Here is a 19034-nt window from a genome sequence, read left to right as displayed (position 1 = left end):
CTGCTTTACCCAGCCCCCAGCTCCGAGAGAGGGAGACCCCGGGCACCCCCCGGCCTGCAGTGGGGACCAGCCCTGCGCAACGGGCCAGAGGGGCTGTTACAGCAGGGACCCCCATAAACCGGCTACTCGCGCCTCCGCTGATTGGATGGAGTAGCGCAGACGGCATCACTAGTCCTGCGCCAATCCAGGATCACGCTGGGCCATGAGCCAATTAAACGCAGATTAAGGCTAGTACTCTCAACCAATCGGAAGCCCGTCCTATTGATGACCTCACGAGAGAACTAGCCAATGGGATAAGAACCTACGGGCCAATAGGGAGCAATTCTCCACGGCAGATTCCGCCCCCTATTGCTGTGAGGGACGCGCAGAGCCCGGATGTTCACAAGCAATAAAGCGCAGCGGCCAGCAACAAACCATTTGTACCCGCAGGGCAGCTTGAAACAAACGCGGGTAGCCCCCCCGCTAACGCCCGCGGGGGAAGCAGCTCTTGGCCCCCGAGAAACCGCAGCCGGGTCCCCTTTCCTCCTTTCAGCCTCCCGCGATCCTCTCCCGCCGGGTCCGCTCCAGTCGCCCGGACTCTGGCTCCGAAACCCCTTTTCGGCCGCACCGCGCGCGGAGGTGTCCCTGAGCTGGCCTACCTGCTGCCCCGCGCGCGATGCGGCCTCGCGCAGCTGCTTGCAGACTTGTTTCACCCGCTGACACCGATGCTCTCTTTCCACCGCCGCAGCCACCCTCCGCCTGATTGGCTCCGGTTGGTCCCGCCCACAGCGGCGTTGTCCCGCCTAGTCTGCGCAGGGATAGGCTAAAACGGCTTCGCGAAGGGCTTTCTGGGAAACGTAGTTCAAACCGAGGGGGCCACAGATACAATCCTGCTAGAATACGGAAGAAGGCGGGGCCTGATTTTGCGCAATGATTGGCCAGGACAGTGGCGACGCTGGGCCCTGACGGAAATATAATTTGCATCCAGGGTAGTAATAAGGTAGTCTCGCGAGATGTGCTTTGCGTGGAGGTGTAGAGAGCCTAGAACTAGGTTCCCTGTATCGCTGAGCCTTCTTGCGGGTTGCAGCCCTGTGCCCGGCGGTGGGGCTTTGGCTTCCGTTCGAGCCTGGGCAGTGGTTCACCCGGGTTCCCATAGCTGCACGAGACCGCCTTGGCAGGCACAGCGGACATAGCTTCATACCTGAAGCGAGCTCTTATTTTGCCCGGCAGATACCAAGCTGTAAGCAGCTGCTCAAACAGTTATTTTTTCATAATCTTATTAACGTTTTTAAAAGTTCATATAAACAAAATAGCATTTCAATAAAACAATCACCTCTGCATAATCCCTAATTTTACCATACAAACCCTTTAGGACTCAACAGAGAAATGTGAACTACTTTGGAATAAGGAGTATAGCCTGTATAGGGGAAGGCTGTGGGAATGGGAGCTTGTTAGGTTGGGTTTGGAGGAGAGAGGAATGTAGATAATAATAGGACCTTAGCTCTTTTCATCAGTAGACTTGAAAGTGATCAGTGTCCTTATGCCCATTTTACAGATGAGGAAATTGAGGTACAGAGATGAAGTGACTTGCCCAAGGTCACTCAGGCTAGGGGTAGAGCTAGAAATGGAACCAAGGTCTCCTAAGTCTCAGCCCTGTAATTTGGGAGTAGTGGTCAGGAGTGTCTGGAAGGTTGGGGGGCACTTTGAAGAGGCTTAAATGGTTTGTTTTTCTCAGAGATTGGGATGGGAACCAGGCAGGGGTTCTGAGGGGCAGAGGTGGTTGCTCCAGTGGTGGGAAGGTTGGCAGCATTTTCTCTGGGGCCCTGCAGTGTGGCGGTTACTTAGAATATATTTTAGTGATAACACAGCCACTTCTACCACCAATTCTGTGGTGCCATTGAGGATGTTGATTGTTGGGTTTGGATTTTTTTCCCTAAGCTGCTAAGCCTCTATCAGGCTGGGTGGATTTTGGGTCCTTGACCACTATTTGCTGGACAGCTACTGAGTCCTCAGCAATAGCAGCCTGGGCAGTAACATAGGCAGCGGGACCCAGTATATCCTGTGCGGTTGCTATTCAGTTCTTCTGTTACTCTGATGTATTTGATCTTAGTGTGGGCAAGTTCAGCTTTAGCCTGTGCAGTTACAAAGTCCGCTTGGGTGGCTGTTTAGCCTTGCTGGTATTGGCTTTTACCTGCATACAGTCCTGCTCACTTCCATCTGGGCCTGCATAATATCCCCTCTAGCCTCATGTTTCTACTAATGCATCTGAAAAACACTAAAAGGCTCTTCAATTTCTGGGATCTAGCATCTCCCTCCTCTTTGTCTGAAAATCTCCCCATTTATTATTAATGAATAAACAGGATATACAGGAGTTGCACAGTTCATTTGTATTTGATTTTTAAAGGTGCAGTTCTGATTTCCTTGGCTTGGTGCAAAACATCCTCCACTCCAGATACCAATAAGCTAATTTTTTTCCATTACCTGCAACAGGTAGTTTATAGGAATATATAGTAACACAGATCTTAAGAGCTCTATAATCTCACACCTAGCTCTGCTGTTACACGAACAGCCTGCTGCCGTTAGCCCGCCCCCCGAGCTCTGAGGCTTTGCAGTTATGTGGGTGTCAATTCCCACCTAAGAGCAAACTTTCAGAAAGTATTAACTTCAGTGCCCATCTTTAGACACCTATTGCCTGATATACAGAAATGCTAAGCAACCGGGGCTCCCATACTTCATGCAGTTGTGGGGGGCACACCTCAGCAAAGCAGGCTGTGCTGTACTGTAGGGGTCTAAAACTGGGCACCCAAACTAGACAGGTCCACAGGGCAGATCAGAGGGCAGCAGCACTGAGGGGCTGCGGCTGGCCACACGCTGAGCTGACTTATATGGGGGGGAGGTGGAGGCATTTCCACGCAGAGTGTAACGTGTCTCTCCCCAAGGGAGCAGTTTTCCTGAACATTCCTAGGCTCCTTCCCTCCCTCATGGTCTGGACTCCTGTGCCGTCGCTGGCTGTCAGGCTGGGAGGACCAGCGGTAAAATACCCACCATAAAACAACCGCCTCCCCTGCGCCACATGCAAGATGGGTGTCGGGCGACGCTCTAGCCACTTCCTGTCGCTGCTTGCTTCCTCTCTATGGGAGTCGGTCCTCCATGTGTCCGGCCTCAGGGCGGAAGCGGAAGCAGGCTGCCCGGAAGGAACCTAGCCGGAAGGGAGTGTGGCGGCCGCTCACAGGTGGAATAACCGCAGGAGCTCGTGGCCTCGGGACGTTCGCACAGCAGGTGCCTTAGGCAGTGCGTGCCCCCTCCTTTGGAGTGCGGGTCACGCGCTGGGTCGAGCGGCCCCTCGGCGCCAACAGAGCCGGCCGGTCCGTGTCCCTCACGCGGGGGCTGGGCTAGGCTGTCCCTGCCCGTATGGGGCAGCTCCTTCTCTGTGGGGGCTGGGGTGAGGAACAGGGGGAGCCTGCCGTTTCCGTGCGGGGTGGAGAGGGGATCCAGCTTTGTCGCGGGGAGGCAGACCCCGGGCAGTGTCTGTGGCCGGGCAGGTCTCTGGCGCAGCGTGATGTTTGGCAGGTCACAGCTCGTGTGTCCCTGCAGCCCTTCTGCATGGACGGAGTTTTGGGGCCGGGCTTCGCCCTGGTTCACACCTCGCGGGTTCCCGCTGACTATCTTCTGTGTCACTTGCCATCTGCTGTGCTTGCCGTTGTTCAGCTTGGCATCCGTGGGGCTGGCCAGCACAGAGTCTGGGACAAGGACTGTGCTGTAATGGGAGAGCGTTACCTGTGCAAGCCGTGTCTGTTTGCACATTCAGGATGTAAAGTGCTACCTGATATTAGCGTGGCTTGGAACTCAGGGGGTTACAGTGAGTCATGCATTGCATCGCAGTTCATTTCTGTTTGAACAAATTACCAATAGTGCAGAAAACACATTATGGGATGGAGCAACTCTGCACCACAACAGTCCTTGACACTCCTGTTATGATACATGGACTAAAGAGCATGGCTTCCTGTATTGAGCATCTTGTACAGTCTTGTACATTGTGTTAATGTGGTCACAGGCTTTTAGCTTCAGTGGAAATATATTTAGTTTCCAAACCATGCTAATGCTGTCCTGTTTTTTATTCACACATCTGAAACCATTTGGGGGAGATTTTCAAAGGCACACTGGGGAGTTGAGCAATCTAACTCCAACTGAAAGTCAATTGGAGTTAGGCATCTCCCTCCTCTTTCTGTCTGAAAATCTCCCCCTTTATTATTAATGAAGAAATACGATTTACAGGTTCATTTATATTTGATTTTAAAATGCACTATGTGGAAACAAATTTGGATACTAGACTAGGAGTCGGAACATCTGGGCCCAAATTCCAACACTGTCTGTGGCTCATAGTGTGACTTTGCACAAGTACTTAACCTCGGTTTCAATATCTATAAAATGGAGATATTATACTTATTTTTGTAAAGTTCTTTAGGGTCTAGAACTCAAAAGAGCTAGGTTGTTTGTTAGAAGGGATCTCCATCCTGTTAAAGCAAATAATTTGTTTTCAAAGTAGTGGTTCTAGTCAGACACCTTATTTATTAGGTTTGTGGTCTCACCAGTGCCTTTGGAACATACACAAATACAGTCACTGAAGTGAATATCCAGATCTCCATTTCTACTGGACTTAATGAGGGGCTGTGATGGTGGATGTCCAATGCAGAAAAGAAACCTGGGTTTGTCCTGACTTAACTGTGAAGGCTTAGTAGCAGTTATGAGGGAGTCTGATGGTTCCTAGCCTGTTATTCCCATCAGCTGTGCCTCAGGATACATGGAATTTAGCTACAAGTTACAGAGAAAGTATACAGTACCAAATACATGATATCTAATTAAACAGTATTTATTAGTGATTGTGACACACCTGTATGTGGATACCCTTATTTTGCAACTTCTGTTATGTGTCAGTGTCTGTCAATTTCTCCTGGTTCCTTTTTATAGGATGCCTCTTGGCGCTATCTCCCAGCCTTTGCTATTCTTGCAGAGTGTTTAGGAGTAGGTCATAACACGTATGGCATATCTGTTATCACCCCAATGTGTTCTATCTGAGCTCCAGAATGAGGGGTTTGAGAGGAATCTGTTCACCTGCTGACATCCTGCCAGATCCATGCTTAAGAACATGGACTTCACAGGGGCAAACTCTCTTGTGCCAGGTTCTGCTTCAGACACAGTTCATATTTGACCTGTATATATTGCTTTTCATTCCCACAGATTCTAAAACAGGCTACAAATAACAGCCCGTTTTACCAATGTGCTTATTCACATTAATAAATGTTTCCCAAACTGGGTCCTATATAGATGTATAACATCAATGATCCTTGGTCTAAAATAGTTGGAATTTGGAGACCTTCCGGCCATGCTGCACAAGACAGCTGTTTGATGTGTTTTTGGAGAAGATTGAGGTTGTGCTTCCTATGTGAACACGTAGAAAGGAGATTTTCGAAGGGGCAGGTTGAGCTCTTGCTGAATTGATTTAAATGCTGCAGGGACTTAATTTGTATTGTCAATGTTTTAGAGTTCCCAGAGCCTTGAATAGGTCTCTTATTAGTTATTAATTCTAAATAAATATCTGTGTCCCTTCTTTTGGTCTTTGAGTTGCTGCCCAAGGGTGGGGCCTTTCCCTGGAGTGTAATCCTGTGAGTGTCTGATTTCTAGACAGATTCCAGAGTATAGTGTAAAGGTTCACAGACCTCTGTAACTTACCCCATACCCAAGGGTCTTGCCATCTGCTTGCTTCTTTCTCTAAGGAGGAAATTGCATTTCCAGTACAGTTCAGCAGCTTTATTAAAAACAAAGTAAGACTATTTTAAAATGAAACAAACACCTACTTTATAGTGTCTGAGGTCAGCCTATTCTCCTTTCAGTTGTCTCACAGAGACCATGGCAAGTTCTGTGTGTCTCAGTCATTCATGCTATTACCATATTCAGGGAGCTCAACCCCTTCATCATTCTCAGGCCAGCCCCCATGTTTCTGACCAGGTTGGTTGGTTTCCTAGGAGTTCTGCTGTCCACCATTGACCAGAATAGTTCATGCATTGTCTTATTATTATTAACAACCATGTACGGCATCTCCACAGCAGGGGTGGTTTTGTCCATGACAGATTGTCTGCTGCTGTGCCAGCATACTCACTAGACAGGACAGAGTTCATTTTTCTGTTACATATCAAAACTATAATAAGAGATCTGCCCCATCTTTATGAAGGATAGGAAGGTTTATTTCAAGAACATGAGGGCATGCCTTTACCTGACCAAAAAACAAATGGCATGAGATCTTTAATTGTACATGTGCAGTAGATGAAACCTTAAAAGACAAGGTTCTACTCAAAAGATTCCCCCACAATAAACTCCACAGAACTAAAATTGACTTTGGAAGGAGGAGTTGACCTGAGTGAGATTTTAAGTTTTGTTTCCACAGAGTCATCACTGGAATGAGATTTGTTTAACCGTACACTGCAACGATATGCAATAGTTTGGGATAGGAAGGGCCCATCATGTGAGCTTCTGTTAAAGTCCATGGAAGTAGGGGGTTAGACGACAATGTTGACTGTTTACAGTGTGGGAGGAGAAAGCCCAAAGTGAAGTGCTGCAGCAATCTCACATGCTGCCAACTCGGCTACTTCCCAAGGGCAAACATATACCGTGATTATGCAGTTGTGGAGGACACATTTATTCTAAGGGTTTATTTCTTTTAACTTAATCAAAGTCAAGGATCACATAATGAAGTAAGAGCAGAGGGAGGGTTGTTACTGGTGGAATGTTAGCTGAAAAAAAGTGACTTTAAAGGATCAGAGTGAGCTGGTTTGGCATAGTGGAAAAGGAAAGCTGTTACTGGCAGACAGCAGCATGAAAAAGATGCAGAAATCACATTCTAAGAGGTGGGTGGAGTGTAATGTGCCCAGAGTTATGGGTGGATACATTTTAATTAAACCAAAATTAAATTTTGCAAAAGGAGGAGAGGAGTGAGAGCCATGATGTAAGCAGAGTGGGGGTGGCCCCATGTAGCATTTAGTAAATGAGGCTAAGGAGTTTGAACTTTGGAGGAATGAGACAGAAAGCTAATGGAAGAATTTGAGACTTGGGGTGAGGCTCAGTCATCATGGGAAAGTTAACATTAGCTGCAACATGGTGAATGGATGGGGCAGAAGAGAGGATATAATGGCATCATTTCCATGGCACGTGTCTTGTAAACTATAGCGTGGCCTTCCATTAGGGTCCCCAGTTTATTTGTCCGTAGGGCCCTCATCCTTAAGTCAGCCTCCAGAGAGAATTGAGGGCCCTTGACTCCTTGGAAAGAGTATCCCTGAGTGAAGGGACCCACTGAATCTAACTGGGCCTTCTATGTAATCTTATCTGGCTCCCATCACCCTAGAATCTGACTTTGGTCAGGACACTAGCAATAAATCTCTACAGTTATGAAATGGGTGTAGGATTTTTAATAACCATAAAGAGTCAAAAGAAAAGGAGTACTTGTGGCACCTTAGAGACTAACCAATTTATTTGAGCATGAGCTTTCGTGAGCTACAGCTCACTTCATCGGATGCATACCGTGGAAACTGCAGCAGACTTTATATACACGCAGAGAATATGAAACAATACCTCCTCCCACCCCACTGTCCTGCTGGTAATAGCTTCTCTAAAGTGATCATCACCCTCCACCCCTTTTCTCACCCTCCACCCCCCCACACAAATTCACTCTCCTGCTGGTGATCCACAAACCTGGATTTGTGCTGGAAATGGCCCAACCTGATGATCACTTTAGAGAAGCTATTACCAGCAGGACAGTGGGGTGGGAGGAGGTATTGTTTCATATTCTCTGCGTGTATATAAAGTCTGCTGCAGTTTCCATGGTATGCATCCGATGAAGTGAGCTGTAGCTCACGAAAGCTCATGCTCAAATAAATTGGTTAGTCTCTAAGGTGCCACAAGTACTCCTTTTCTTTTTGCAAATACAGACTAACACGGCTGTTACTCTGAAACCTCTCATAAAGAGTCAGAAACTTAGTCTTACACCTGATTTAAATTTGACCAGTTTGTAGAATGCCTTTTTAGGGCACACTGTATGTGAGGAGGGGTCTCTGGCAGTAAAAATGTAGAACTGATACAGGACACACAGAATTAGAGGGTGAGTAATATAATTAATGCCAATCAGCATGGGTTTATGGGAGGTAGATCCTGTCAAACTATTTTTTGTGCTTTTGATGAGATTTCAACTGGTTGATAAAGGTAATCTGTTTGTAATATACCTAGACTCCCATAGGGCATTTTAGTTGGCATACAAAACAATATGGTACACAGTAAATGGATTAAAAACTGGCTGATAGGTCTCCAAATGTAATTGTAAATGGGAATCATCATGAAGCAGGTGTGTTTCTAGTGGGGGCCTGCAGGGATCGTTACTTAGCCCTATGCTATTTGACATTTCTTCCAGCTCATGGAGAACAAACATATCACTGCAGTTTAGTAGATTACATAAATGTGGGAATAGCAAATAATGAAGAGGACAGGTCTGAAAGCATTCTGGATCTCTTGGTATTCTGGATGCAAACAATCAATGTATTTTAATATGGCCAAATATAAATGTATACAGCTAGGAACAAAGAATGTAGCTCTTACTTACAGGATGGGGGACTCTATCCTGGGAAGTAGAGACTCTGAAAAAGACTTGGAGTCCATGTCCAGGTGAATATCCACCACGATAACCCAGTGAGACACTATGGCCAGAAGGGCTAATGCAGTACTTGGATGCATAAACGGGAATCTTGAGTAGGGTGGGGAGGGTAACTTGAGTTGGTATTTGGCACTGGTGTGACAACTACTGGAATACTGTGTCCAGTTGTGCTGTCCACAGTTAAAGAAGGATTTTAAATTGGAGAGGGCTCAAAGAAGAGCCACAAGAAAGATTAAAGGATTGGAAAACATACCTTATGGTGACAGTCTCAAGCTAAACAGACTGAGCTTCTTAACAAAGAAGGTTAAAGGGTGAACTGATCAGTGTATAAGTATCTACATGGGGAAAGAAATTTGATAATTGGCTCTTTAATCTAGCAGACAGTAGTCTAACAAAATGCACTGGCTTGAAGTTGGAGTTAGACAAAATTTACATTGGAAATAAAGCATAAGTTTCTAACAGTGAGGATAATTAGCCATTGGATCAATTTACCAAGAGTTGTGGTAGATTTTCCATCACTGACAATTTTTAAATCAAGATTGGAAGTTTTTCTAAAACATATGCTGTAGTTCAGCAGTTCTCAACCAGGGGTCTGAGGCCTCCTGGGGGGCTGTGAGCAGGTTTCAGGGGGTTCACTAAGCAAGGCCAGCAATAGACTCACTGGGGCCCAGGGGCAGAAAGCCAAAGCCCCACTGCCCTGAGCTCTGCCAACCGGGCCTCAAGCTGAAGCCTGAGCAGCTTAGCTTCGAGGGCCCCCCTATGGTGTGGGGCCCTGGGAGTTGCCCTGCTTGCTACCACCTAAGGTCAGCCTGGCTTTTCATGCAGATAAACCGTTGTTGTCACATGTGGGCCATGGAGTCTTTATAGCATGTTTGGGGGGCCTCAGAAAGAAAAAGATTGAGAACCCTTGCTGTAATTCAAACAGCAATTATTTTGGTGAAGTTCAGTGGCCTATATTATGTAGGAGGTCAGAGTAGATGATCACAGTGGTCTCTTCTGACCTTCAAATCTAGGAATAAATGTGCAAAAAAGCTGGTTATCATGCCCTTGTGTTCCCATGATTTTAGTCCTGGCTGTAGCTGAGGCGTCTAATCTTACAATCCTTGTCTCCTAATATTCTTAGGTTCTTGGATTTTAAGCCCAGGAAGGACTATTATGATCTAGCCTGACTTCCTGCATAACACAGGCCATTCAATTTCAAATAGAACCTGGACTTACATTTTAGGTGGACTAGGACTCTGTACAACGCCCCCTAGACATTATAAATGGAATGTTTCAGAGACAAACTTTATTTCTTTATTTCCCCTCTAGGCATTTTCTATAAAATGGGAATTTTTATTGCACTTCTTGGAATCTGGTTCAGCTCTTCTCTAGCAAAGGCAGATTCTAAAGCAGTGACAACGTCCCTGACTACAAAGTGGTTGTCAACCCCTTTGTTACTGGAAGCAAGGTAAGCATACAGGCTGTTAGTTTTCATTCACAAATCTGAAATGTAGAAGAATAAAAATGCTAGCTTGTGGGCTAAATCTCACACACACACAGTATAGTAAATCCTAGAAGAGTATTAAATGGTATTTGTCAGCATACCTTAGTAACTAGATGTAAGCACTAATGTGCTGTGTCTAAATCTGTTTACTCAGTCCCCCCCCCCCCAGTATTGTGGACTTGATGAATAGTTCTGCTCTCATGTCCCATTTTTCCTGTGCTTATGTTAACAGGCTGGTATATGGTAGAGGGGAGCAACATTAGTACCCCGACCCCATCACTCCCACTGCTGTTCTTCTAGCTAGATTATCAGTGCACTGTTTCCCGCTTCATCATTAGAGAACTCCAGCCAGTTGAGGCAGCCTGCTTGTCAGCACCTCTGACTTCTGGGCTCTTGCCAACCGTAGCATTCAGCCTCATAAATGTGTCCAGAGAGCACCTGCCTCCCCATCTGAGCAGTGAAGCTATGCCATGTATTCTCATGTAGTTCTGATTTGAAAATATGCTGGTATACCCATACAGTCTTTGCTGAAAATGAATTAAAGGTGTCATACATTATGTGCTGAATGATTGACAACAGGTTGGGTTTAATTCAAATGCATTTTGATATCAAAAAGATGAAGGAAACAGTGCAGGGATGTTAATTTAGAAGAATTTGTGAAGGGAAGAGAGACACCCACCCATTCACTGACCATAAGCACCACAAACAACTAGCACGATCTTGGGTTAAGTTATCAGTGCTGTTTAAGGTCCTTATAACCAAACTTGAACATAAGAATGGCCATATTGGGTCAGACCAAAGGTCCATCCAGCCCAGTATCCTATCTACCGACAGTGGCCAATGCCAGGTGCCCAAGAGGGACTGAACCTAACAGGTAGTGATCAAATTGATCTCTCTGCTGCCATCCATCTCCACCCTCTGACAAAGAGAGGCTAGGGACACAATTCCTTACCCATCCTGGCTAATAGCCATTAATGGACTTAACCTCCATGAATTTATCCAGTTCTCTTTTAAACCCTTTTATAATCCTAGCCTTCACAACCTCCTCAGGCAAGGAGTTCCACAGGTTGACTGTGCGCTGAGTGAAGAAGAACTTCCTTTTATTTGTTTTAAACCTGCTGCCCATTAATTTCATTTGGTGGCCCCTAGATCTTGTATTATGGGAACAAGTAAATAACTTTCCCTTATTCACTTTCTCCACACCACTCGTGACTTTATATACCTCTATCATATCCCCCCTTAGTTCCAAGCTGAAAAGTCCTAGCATCTTCTCATATGGGACCCATTCCAAACCCCTCATCATTTTAGTTGCCCTTTTTTGAACGTTTTCTAACGCCAGTATATCTTTTTTGAGATGAGGGGATCACATCTGTACGCAGTATTCAAGATGTGGGCGTACCATGGATTTATATAAGGGCAATAAGATATTCTCTTATCTTATTCTCTATCCCTTTTTTAACAATTCCTAACATCCCGTTTACTTTTTTTGACTGCCGCTGCACCCTGCCTGGACGTCTTCACAGAACTATCCACGATGACGCCAAGATCTTTCTCCTGATTAGTTGTAGCTAAATTAGTCCCCATTGTATTGTATGTATAGTTGGGGTTATTTTTTCCAATGTGCATTACTTTACATTTATCCTCATTAAATTTCATTTGCCATTTTGTTGCCCAATCACTTAGTTTTGAGAGATCTTTTTGAAGTTCTTCACAATCTGCTTTGGTCTTAACTATCTTGAGCAGTTTAGTATCATCTGCAAACTTTGCCACCTCACTGTTTACCCCTTTCTTCAGATCATTTATGAATAAGTTGAAGAGGATTGGTCCTAGGACTGACCCTTGGGGAACACCACTAGTTACCCCTCTCCATTCTGAAAATTTACCATTTATTCCTACCCTTTGTTCCCTGTCTTTTAACCAGTTCTCAATCCATGAAAGGATCTTCCCTCTTATCCCATGACAACTTAATTTACATAAGAGCCTTTGGGGACGGACCTTGTCAAAGGCTTTCTGGAAATCTAAGTACACTATGTCCACTGGATCCCCCTTGTCCACATGTTTGTTGACCCCCTCAAAGAGCTCTAATAGATTAGTAAGACATGATCTCCCTTTACAGAAACCATGTTGACTTTTGCACAACAATTTATGTTCTTTACTATTGTTTTAACTAATTTGCCCAGTACTGACTTACCGGTCTGTAATTGCCAGGATCACCTCTAGAGCCCTTCTTAAATATTGGCGTTACATTAGCTGTCTTCCAGTCATTGGGTACAGAAGCTGATTTAAAGGACAGGTTACAAACCATAGTTAATAGTTCCACAATTTCACATTTGAGTTCTTTCAGAACTCTTGGGTGAATGCCATCTGGTCCCGGTGACTTGTTACTATTAAGTTGCTCAATTAATTCCAAAACCTCCTCTAGTGACACTTCAATCTGTGACAATTCCTCCGATTTGTCACCTACAAAAGACGGCTCAGGTTGGGAATCTCCCTAACATCCTCAGCCATGAAGACTGAAGCAAAGAATTCATTTAGTTTCTCTGTGATGACTTGATCATCTTTAAGTGCTCCTTTTGTATCTTGATCGTCCAGGGGCCCCACTGGTTGTTTGGCAGGCTTCCTGCTTGTGATGTATTTAAAAAACATTTTGTTATTACCTTTTGAGTTTTTGGCTAGCTGTTCTTCAAACTCCTTTTTGGCTTTCCTTATTACATTTTTACATTTAATTTGGCAGTGTTTATGCTCCTTTCTATTTACCTCACTAGGATTTGACTTCCACTTGTTAAAAGATGCCTTTTTATCTCTCACTGCTTCTTTTACGTGGTTGTTAAGCCACGGTGGCTCTTTTTTAGTTCTTTTACTGTGTTTTTTAATTTGGAGTATACATTTAAGTTGAGCCTCTATTATGGTGTCTTTGAAAAGTGTCCATGCAGCTTGCAGGGATTTGACTCTAGTCACTGTACCTTTTAATTTCTGTTTAACTAACCTCCTCATTTTTCTGAAATTAAATGCCACAGTGTTGGGCTGTTGAGGTGTTCTTCCCACCACAGGAATGTTAAATGTTGTTATATTATGGTCACTATTTCCAAGCGGTCCTGTTATAATTACCTCTTGGACCAGATCCTGTGCTGCACTCAGGACTAGATCGAGAATTGCCTCTCCCGTTGTGGGGTTCCTGTACAAGCTGCTCCAAGAAGCAGTCATTTAAAGTATCGAAAAATTTTGTGTTTGCATTTCATCCTGAGGTGATGTATCCAGTCAATATGGGGATAATTGAAATCCCACACTATCATTGTTTTCTTTATTTGGTAGCCTCTCTAATCTCCCTTAGCATTTCATTGCCACTATCACTGTCTTGGTCAGGTGGTCGATAATAGATCCCTGCTGTTATATTCTTATTAGGAGCATGGAATTACTATCCATACTGTGACGGGGCAAGGCCAGATGGCTACAGAAAAAGTAGTGGGAGATAGATATATTAGCTGCAGGCTAAACAAATCCCTGGTGCCAGGATAAGTTAATTGACCTAGAGCAGCTGCCATTTAAGACATCTGGGGCCAATTAAGAACTTTCCAGAATGCAGGGAGAATGGCTTCAGGTGTTCCTATCAACCTGGCAATCAGGGACAGGCTGAAACTAGTTAAAAGCCTCCCAGTCAGTCAGGTGGGTGTGCATGTCAGGAGCTGTGGGAGGAAGTTGCGCTGTTGGAGAGACTGAACAGTACACACCATATCAGGCACAAGAAGGAGGCCCTGAGGCAAGGGTGAAGTGGAGCCTCAGGAAGCGAGGGCTGCTGTGGGGAAGTAGCCCAGGGAATTGCACATGTCAGGTTTCTAAAAGGTCAGCTACCATAGCTGATACTATTAGGGTCCCTGGGCTGGAGCCTGGAGTAGAGGGCGGGCCCGGGCTCGGGCTCCCCCCTTCCCCCCCAATTAATCATAGAGACTGGGAGACAGAGACTGTGCAAGGGAGGATAGCTTCTCCTCACCTCCCTCGCTGGCATATGATAATGGCTCAGTAGACTGTGACCCTTGTCTCTAGAGAGAGACGGGTTACGTGGAGGGTCACAGTGAGCCTCTGAGGCTTGCGAAATCCACCAGGAATCGCGGGACCCACGGAGACAAGGACAGAGCTTTTGTCACAATAGAGATTCTGTGGAACATGTGGATTCCTTTAAGATTTCTATTTCATTTGATTCTACATTTTCTTTCACTTATAGTGCCATCTCCCCTCCCCCCAAACACACAACCTGTTCTGTCCTTCCGATATATTTTGTACCCCGGAATGATTGTGTCCCATTGATTGTCCTCACTTCACCAGGTTTCTGTGATGCCTATTATATCAATAGCCTCCTTTAACACGAGGCGCTCCAGTTCAACCATCTTATTATTAGACTTCTAGCATTTGTGTACAAGCACTTTTAAAAAACTTGTCACTGTTTATTTGTCTGCCCTTTTCTGATGTGTCGGATTCTTTATGTGAATGTTTCTTGTCTGATCTGGCCCATACTTAATCCTCTATCCTCTCCTCCTGACTAAAACCTAGAGAATTTCTATCAATAGACTCTCCTCTTAAGAGAAGTTTCTGTCCGATCCACGTGCACCTCTGCAGCAGTCGGCTTTCCCCCATCTCTTAGTTTAAAAACTGCTCTGCAACCTTTTTAATGTTAAGTGCCAGCAGTCTGGATCCACTTTGGTTTAGGTGGAGCCCATCCTTCTTGTATCAGCTCCCCCTACCCCAAAAGTTTCCCCAGTTCGTAATAAATCTAAACCCCTCCTCTCTACACCATCGTCTCATCCACGCATTGAGACTCTGAAGCTCTGCCTGCCTACCTGGACCTGTGTATGGAACTGGAAGCATTTCTGAGAATGCCACCATAGAGGTCCTGGATTTAAGTCTCTTTCCTAACTTTGCAAATTAAACATGATCACTGCGCTTTTTGTAGGTGAGGGGAGGGGGGAAATATTCCCACACACTTGATAGACATTCCTTTGGATAAGTTCTGTGTCATGAATCAACACTTGGTCAGAGTATTACACACCTGTGTTAATATATTTCCTCCCCCCACCCCCAAGGGTTTTATTTATATTTATTTATTTTTTTATTTAAAGAATATTTTGAATAAGAACTTTAAAGAAACATTTACAGGAAAATGATACAGGTCTATAGGCCCAAAATCTAACCACCTTTCTCTTATGTAATGTCAGTTTTTAATACATATTTATCACCAGGGTCTGTGGACATGAAAGTCCTTATAACATTTAGGAATGCCTAACTGTTTAAGAAGAAATATGCCAGGAGTATAGTGCTCCTGAGAAATTCTCCAATAAAAAAATCAATTTGCCCATCAAAACAGGAAAACATTTTTAAGCAAGGAAACAAGTTATTAATTTAAAGCTTTTAAAGAGCTGTTAAAAACACTGGGGGTGGAGAGGGCCTTGAAATTAAGAGAAATACCGTGACAAAGGCATTTTAAGAAACAAGATTAAGTGTAGTTGACACAAAGGATGGTACAGTATGTTCCTACCTCAGTGCATATAAAGCTGAGACTAAGCCCTTCAAAGTCTAAACAAAATGAGGTTATGGAGAAAGTCCCAATGGTAAAGTAGGTATTAAATATTCTTGATAGTAAAAAATCTGAGTTCTATCGGTGGGAGATAGTAAAGTTAGGATCTTCATTACCTCACTTTAAGATTTAATGGAATCATCAGAATTGGAACCTTGATAGATTATTCTACAGCTTAATAGGTCTCTTGTCAGAAAGCTGTTCCTGATTTTCTGGCCAAGATTTTCTTTTAAAAAAGGGACCTGAAGTTAGATTCCTAAATAAGTATTTAAGAGTTTGCTTTAGACACAGTTTGCTATTCGGGTTGCTAAAAATAGGACGGAAAATGATCCCTGCTGGCATTGATTTAGTAAGTTTTGAAGAAGCGGTCTGGTGTCCATGCATTTTTATACTGATCATAGCTCCTGAAGGAAAGTCTTCGGCTGACATCAAAACCAGTTTGGCCTGGTTGGTAAACAGGGTGCCATAACCAGGAGCCCATCTAAAGTAGGGGGGAGGGGAGAAAGGTGAATTGAGATTCCACTCTAAGAGCAGGTGCTGGGCCTGTCACTAGGGCTATGTCTACACTACGCACCTTTTAGCGACACAGCTGTACCGCTACAGTCGTGCCACTAAAAGGCGCGCAGTGTAGCCGCTGTTTGGCCACAGGTGAGAGAGAGAACTCTTCTGCTAACAAAACTTCCATCCTCAACAAGTGGCGGTAGCTTTGTCTGCAGGAGAGAGCTCTGTTCACATTGGCGCTTTTCATTGGCAAAAGTTTTGTCGTTCACAGGTAGGGGTGGGTGGGTGTGTTTTGTTTTTTTTTCTCCACACCCCTGAAGAAGAGTTTCATCATTCAGGTTCCAGTGTAGACAAAGCCTTAGAAAGCACGCCCACGGAGAGAGACAGATATCTCGAAAGGTACAGATGAGCCTGAACCATGTGATGTGTCTGCATAACAACACTTATACAAAAGACCACATTTACACCACATCTACAGTAGGAAATTAAGTCAGTATAACTAGGTTGGAAAAATCCACACCCCTGAGTGACACAATTAAACTGACCTACCCCTGGGTGTAGACAGTGCTATGTAGACGGGAGGACTTCTCCCGTTGACATAGGTACTCCATCTCTGCAAGAGGCAGGAACAGGAGAAGCCCTCCTTGAGATAGGAGATTAAGTGGGAAACAGACGGAACCAAAAATAAATATTTCAAACACTAATGAACACCTTCAGGATAAGTGATCATTATATTTTAAGTGTTTGATGAGCAGGCTTCTGCACTGAGCTATGGAGTGATGTGAATGTGGGTGAAACTATAGTGCTGAATCCTCCCTCCAGTTTGATTTACTGAAACTGGTATAGTAATTTGCTGCACAATTGTTCTCAAGAAGTTCAAATCAGGATTAGCTCAAAATAGATTGAAACTTAGACACAAATTGCTATCCTGGTTAACTTGCTCTTTATCTTATCCTGTTGCTACTTAATTTCATAGTCAAAATAAATAAACCCCTGGTGTTTGGAGCGCACAAAACTTTTCATTTTAGAAAAATCTAGCTACTTTATTGATCATGACTGTTAGGAATGGTTACAGGGCTATTGAAATAGGGGAGATTTAAAAAAAACAACCCCACGAAACATTCACATAAATATGTCCTGTTATTCACTGTATAAATGGTTTTTCCCACACATATTGCTAGCTCAGACATAAAAGGGATAGATTGAAACCTCAAGTTATGTACACTTGTGCATTTTAGTACTTGTGATTGTGAGGGAATTATAAGTGCTTTACAAGCATCCTCTCCACCAGTGGTTCTCAACTTTTTCAGACTACTGTTCCCCTTTCAAAAATCTGATTTGTCTTGCATACCCCAAGTTTCACCTCACTTAAAAACTACTTGCTTAGAAAATCAGACATAAAAATATGAAGTGTCACAGGACAGTATTTCTGAAAAATTTCTGACTCTCACTTTTATCATAATTATAAAAAATCAATTGGAATATAAATATTTACATTTCAGTGTGATACTTGAGCCTGTTTTTCACTTGTGAGCCTTGTCTGAAGCCCAAGCCGGCGAGCTGAAGAGTAACTTAGCTTCACGGGGGCCCTGGGCATTTGCCCTGCTTGCCACCTCCTAATGCCGACTCCTAATGCAGTCCCCCTAAACCCCCGCCCCTCCCCCAGGGGCTGCAGCCCTGAGGTTGAGAAACACTGATCTAGATGAGTTGAGTACCTACCCCCTGGAAGACCTCTGCATATCCTCAGAGGTATGCATACCCCTAGTTGAGAACCACTGCTCTACACAATTCTATCAATCAGCCTTACTTGCAGCAATCCTGCTATTTCTAGCTTCCTTCCTAGTAATGATGTTTGTTTTTCTTTTATGGGCAGACATATGCCAGGGATTAAATGTGCTGTAAAAGCTAACAATTTCATAAAGCACTGTAATTTAAGGTAAACTTCATAAAACAAGTTCTACTGAAGATTTTCCCCCTCTCTGTGCAGTGAATTTTTAGCAGAAGAAGGTCAAGAGAAATTCTGGACTTTTGCCGAGGCCAGTCAAGAAATTAGATCATCAGATCATGGTGGTAAGATTCTGTAAACCCTTTTCCTTGCTTGATATTAATCAGCATAGATGATTAATTTTCCTTTTGTGTTTTTTGGAAAAAGTAATTTTGTAATTAGTAAGTAGCTGGCAACTTAACTATATTCCCATACTCCTCATGTTTAGGTTCTGATCCTGCAGTTGCATCTAAAGTTACATGAACTCAGTGCAGATCCAGCTGTAGAACTGGGTTCTAAAAAAGACAGGAGTAATACTTCATATTGTTTAGTGAGATTGGCCCTTATTTCAGGTTTTAACTACATAATGGTCCCATTCACTTTTCACAGTATAGGTTATTGTGAAAACCCATGATTTACAGTTAAATGGCCCTCTTCTGCAGTAGTCTCACATGGAGGTTAATTGCTTGTGCTCTGGCTTTGCAGGTACTAATTATTCCTCTTACCATGCAATGCTGAAAGCAGCTTGCCAGAATCTGTCACCACTGCAGCAGAACTTGTTGAAGTTTTCCCTATCTTTACGTTCCTACTCTGCTACGATTCAAGCCTTTCAGCAGGTTAGTACAAAGCAATGGAAGCCATCCAATGACTGTGTTTCATAGGATCCAGGAAGGAAGTAGCTACTTCAGCTACCTACAGACATTAAGTTTGTGGCTCAGATAATAAAAATGATGAAGTAGTTTGACACTTGTTTTCAAACTAGTAAAGGCCTCCATTCCATGTCATAGTCAAACCCTAGCTTGTTTTGGAAAAACAAAAAGTA

At 44.1% G+C, this 19034-nt stretch overlaps 2 protein-coding genes across 25 annotated transcripts in view; one reads left to right on the top strand and one right to left on the bottom strand.

The window, feature by feature from the left end:
* SAP130 (Sin3A associated protein 130) overlaps positions 1 to 766 on the bottom strand; it is a 36075-nt gene extending 35309 nt beyond the window's left edge. For 4 of the 16 annotated variants that reach the window (XM_073360127.2, XM_073360141.2, XM_073360138.2 and 1 more), the window contains exon 1: positions 415 to 765. In XM_073360127.2, coding sequence (XP_073216228.2) covers positions 415 to 417 — 3 coding nt within the window. In that variant the 5' untranslated portion in view covers positions 418 to 765. Of the gene's footprint in view, positions 1 to 414 lie in introns of all 16 variants that reach the window. The other 12 variants (XM_073360129.2, XM_073360140.2, XM_073360143.2 and 9 more) reach the window with 7 other exon arrangements.
* UGGT1 (UDP-glucose glycoprotein glucosyltransferase 1) overlaps positions 1 to 19034 on the top strand; it is a 116544-nt gene that overhangs the window by 18357 nt on the left and 79153 nt on the right. For 2 of the 9 annotated variants that reach the window (XM_073360116.1, XM_073360115.1), the window contains exons 1-4: positions 3480 to 3838; positions 9986 to 10124; positions 18215 to 18297; positions 18698 to 18828. In XM_073360116.1, coding sequence (XP_073216217.1) covers positions 3583 to 3838; positions 9986 to 10124; positions 18215 to 18297; positions 18698 to 18828 — 609 coding nt within the window. In that variant the 5' untranslated portion in view covers positions 3480 to 3582. The other 7 variants (XM_073360118.1, XM_073360117.1, XM_073360121.2 and 4 more) reach the window with 7 other exon arrangements.

This window comes from Lepidochelys kempii, chromosome 9 (genome assembly GCF_965140285.1).
Source record: "Lepidochelys kempii isolate rLepKem1 chromosome 9, rLepKem1.hap1, whole genome shotgun sequence".
Taxonomy (NCBI): Eukaryota; Metazoa; Chordata; order Testudines; family Cheloniidae; genus Lepidochelys; species Lepidochelys kempii.
The sequence above is the reverse complement of the archived record's forward strand: the minus strand, read 5'-3'. Positions and strand labels throughout refer to the sequence as shown.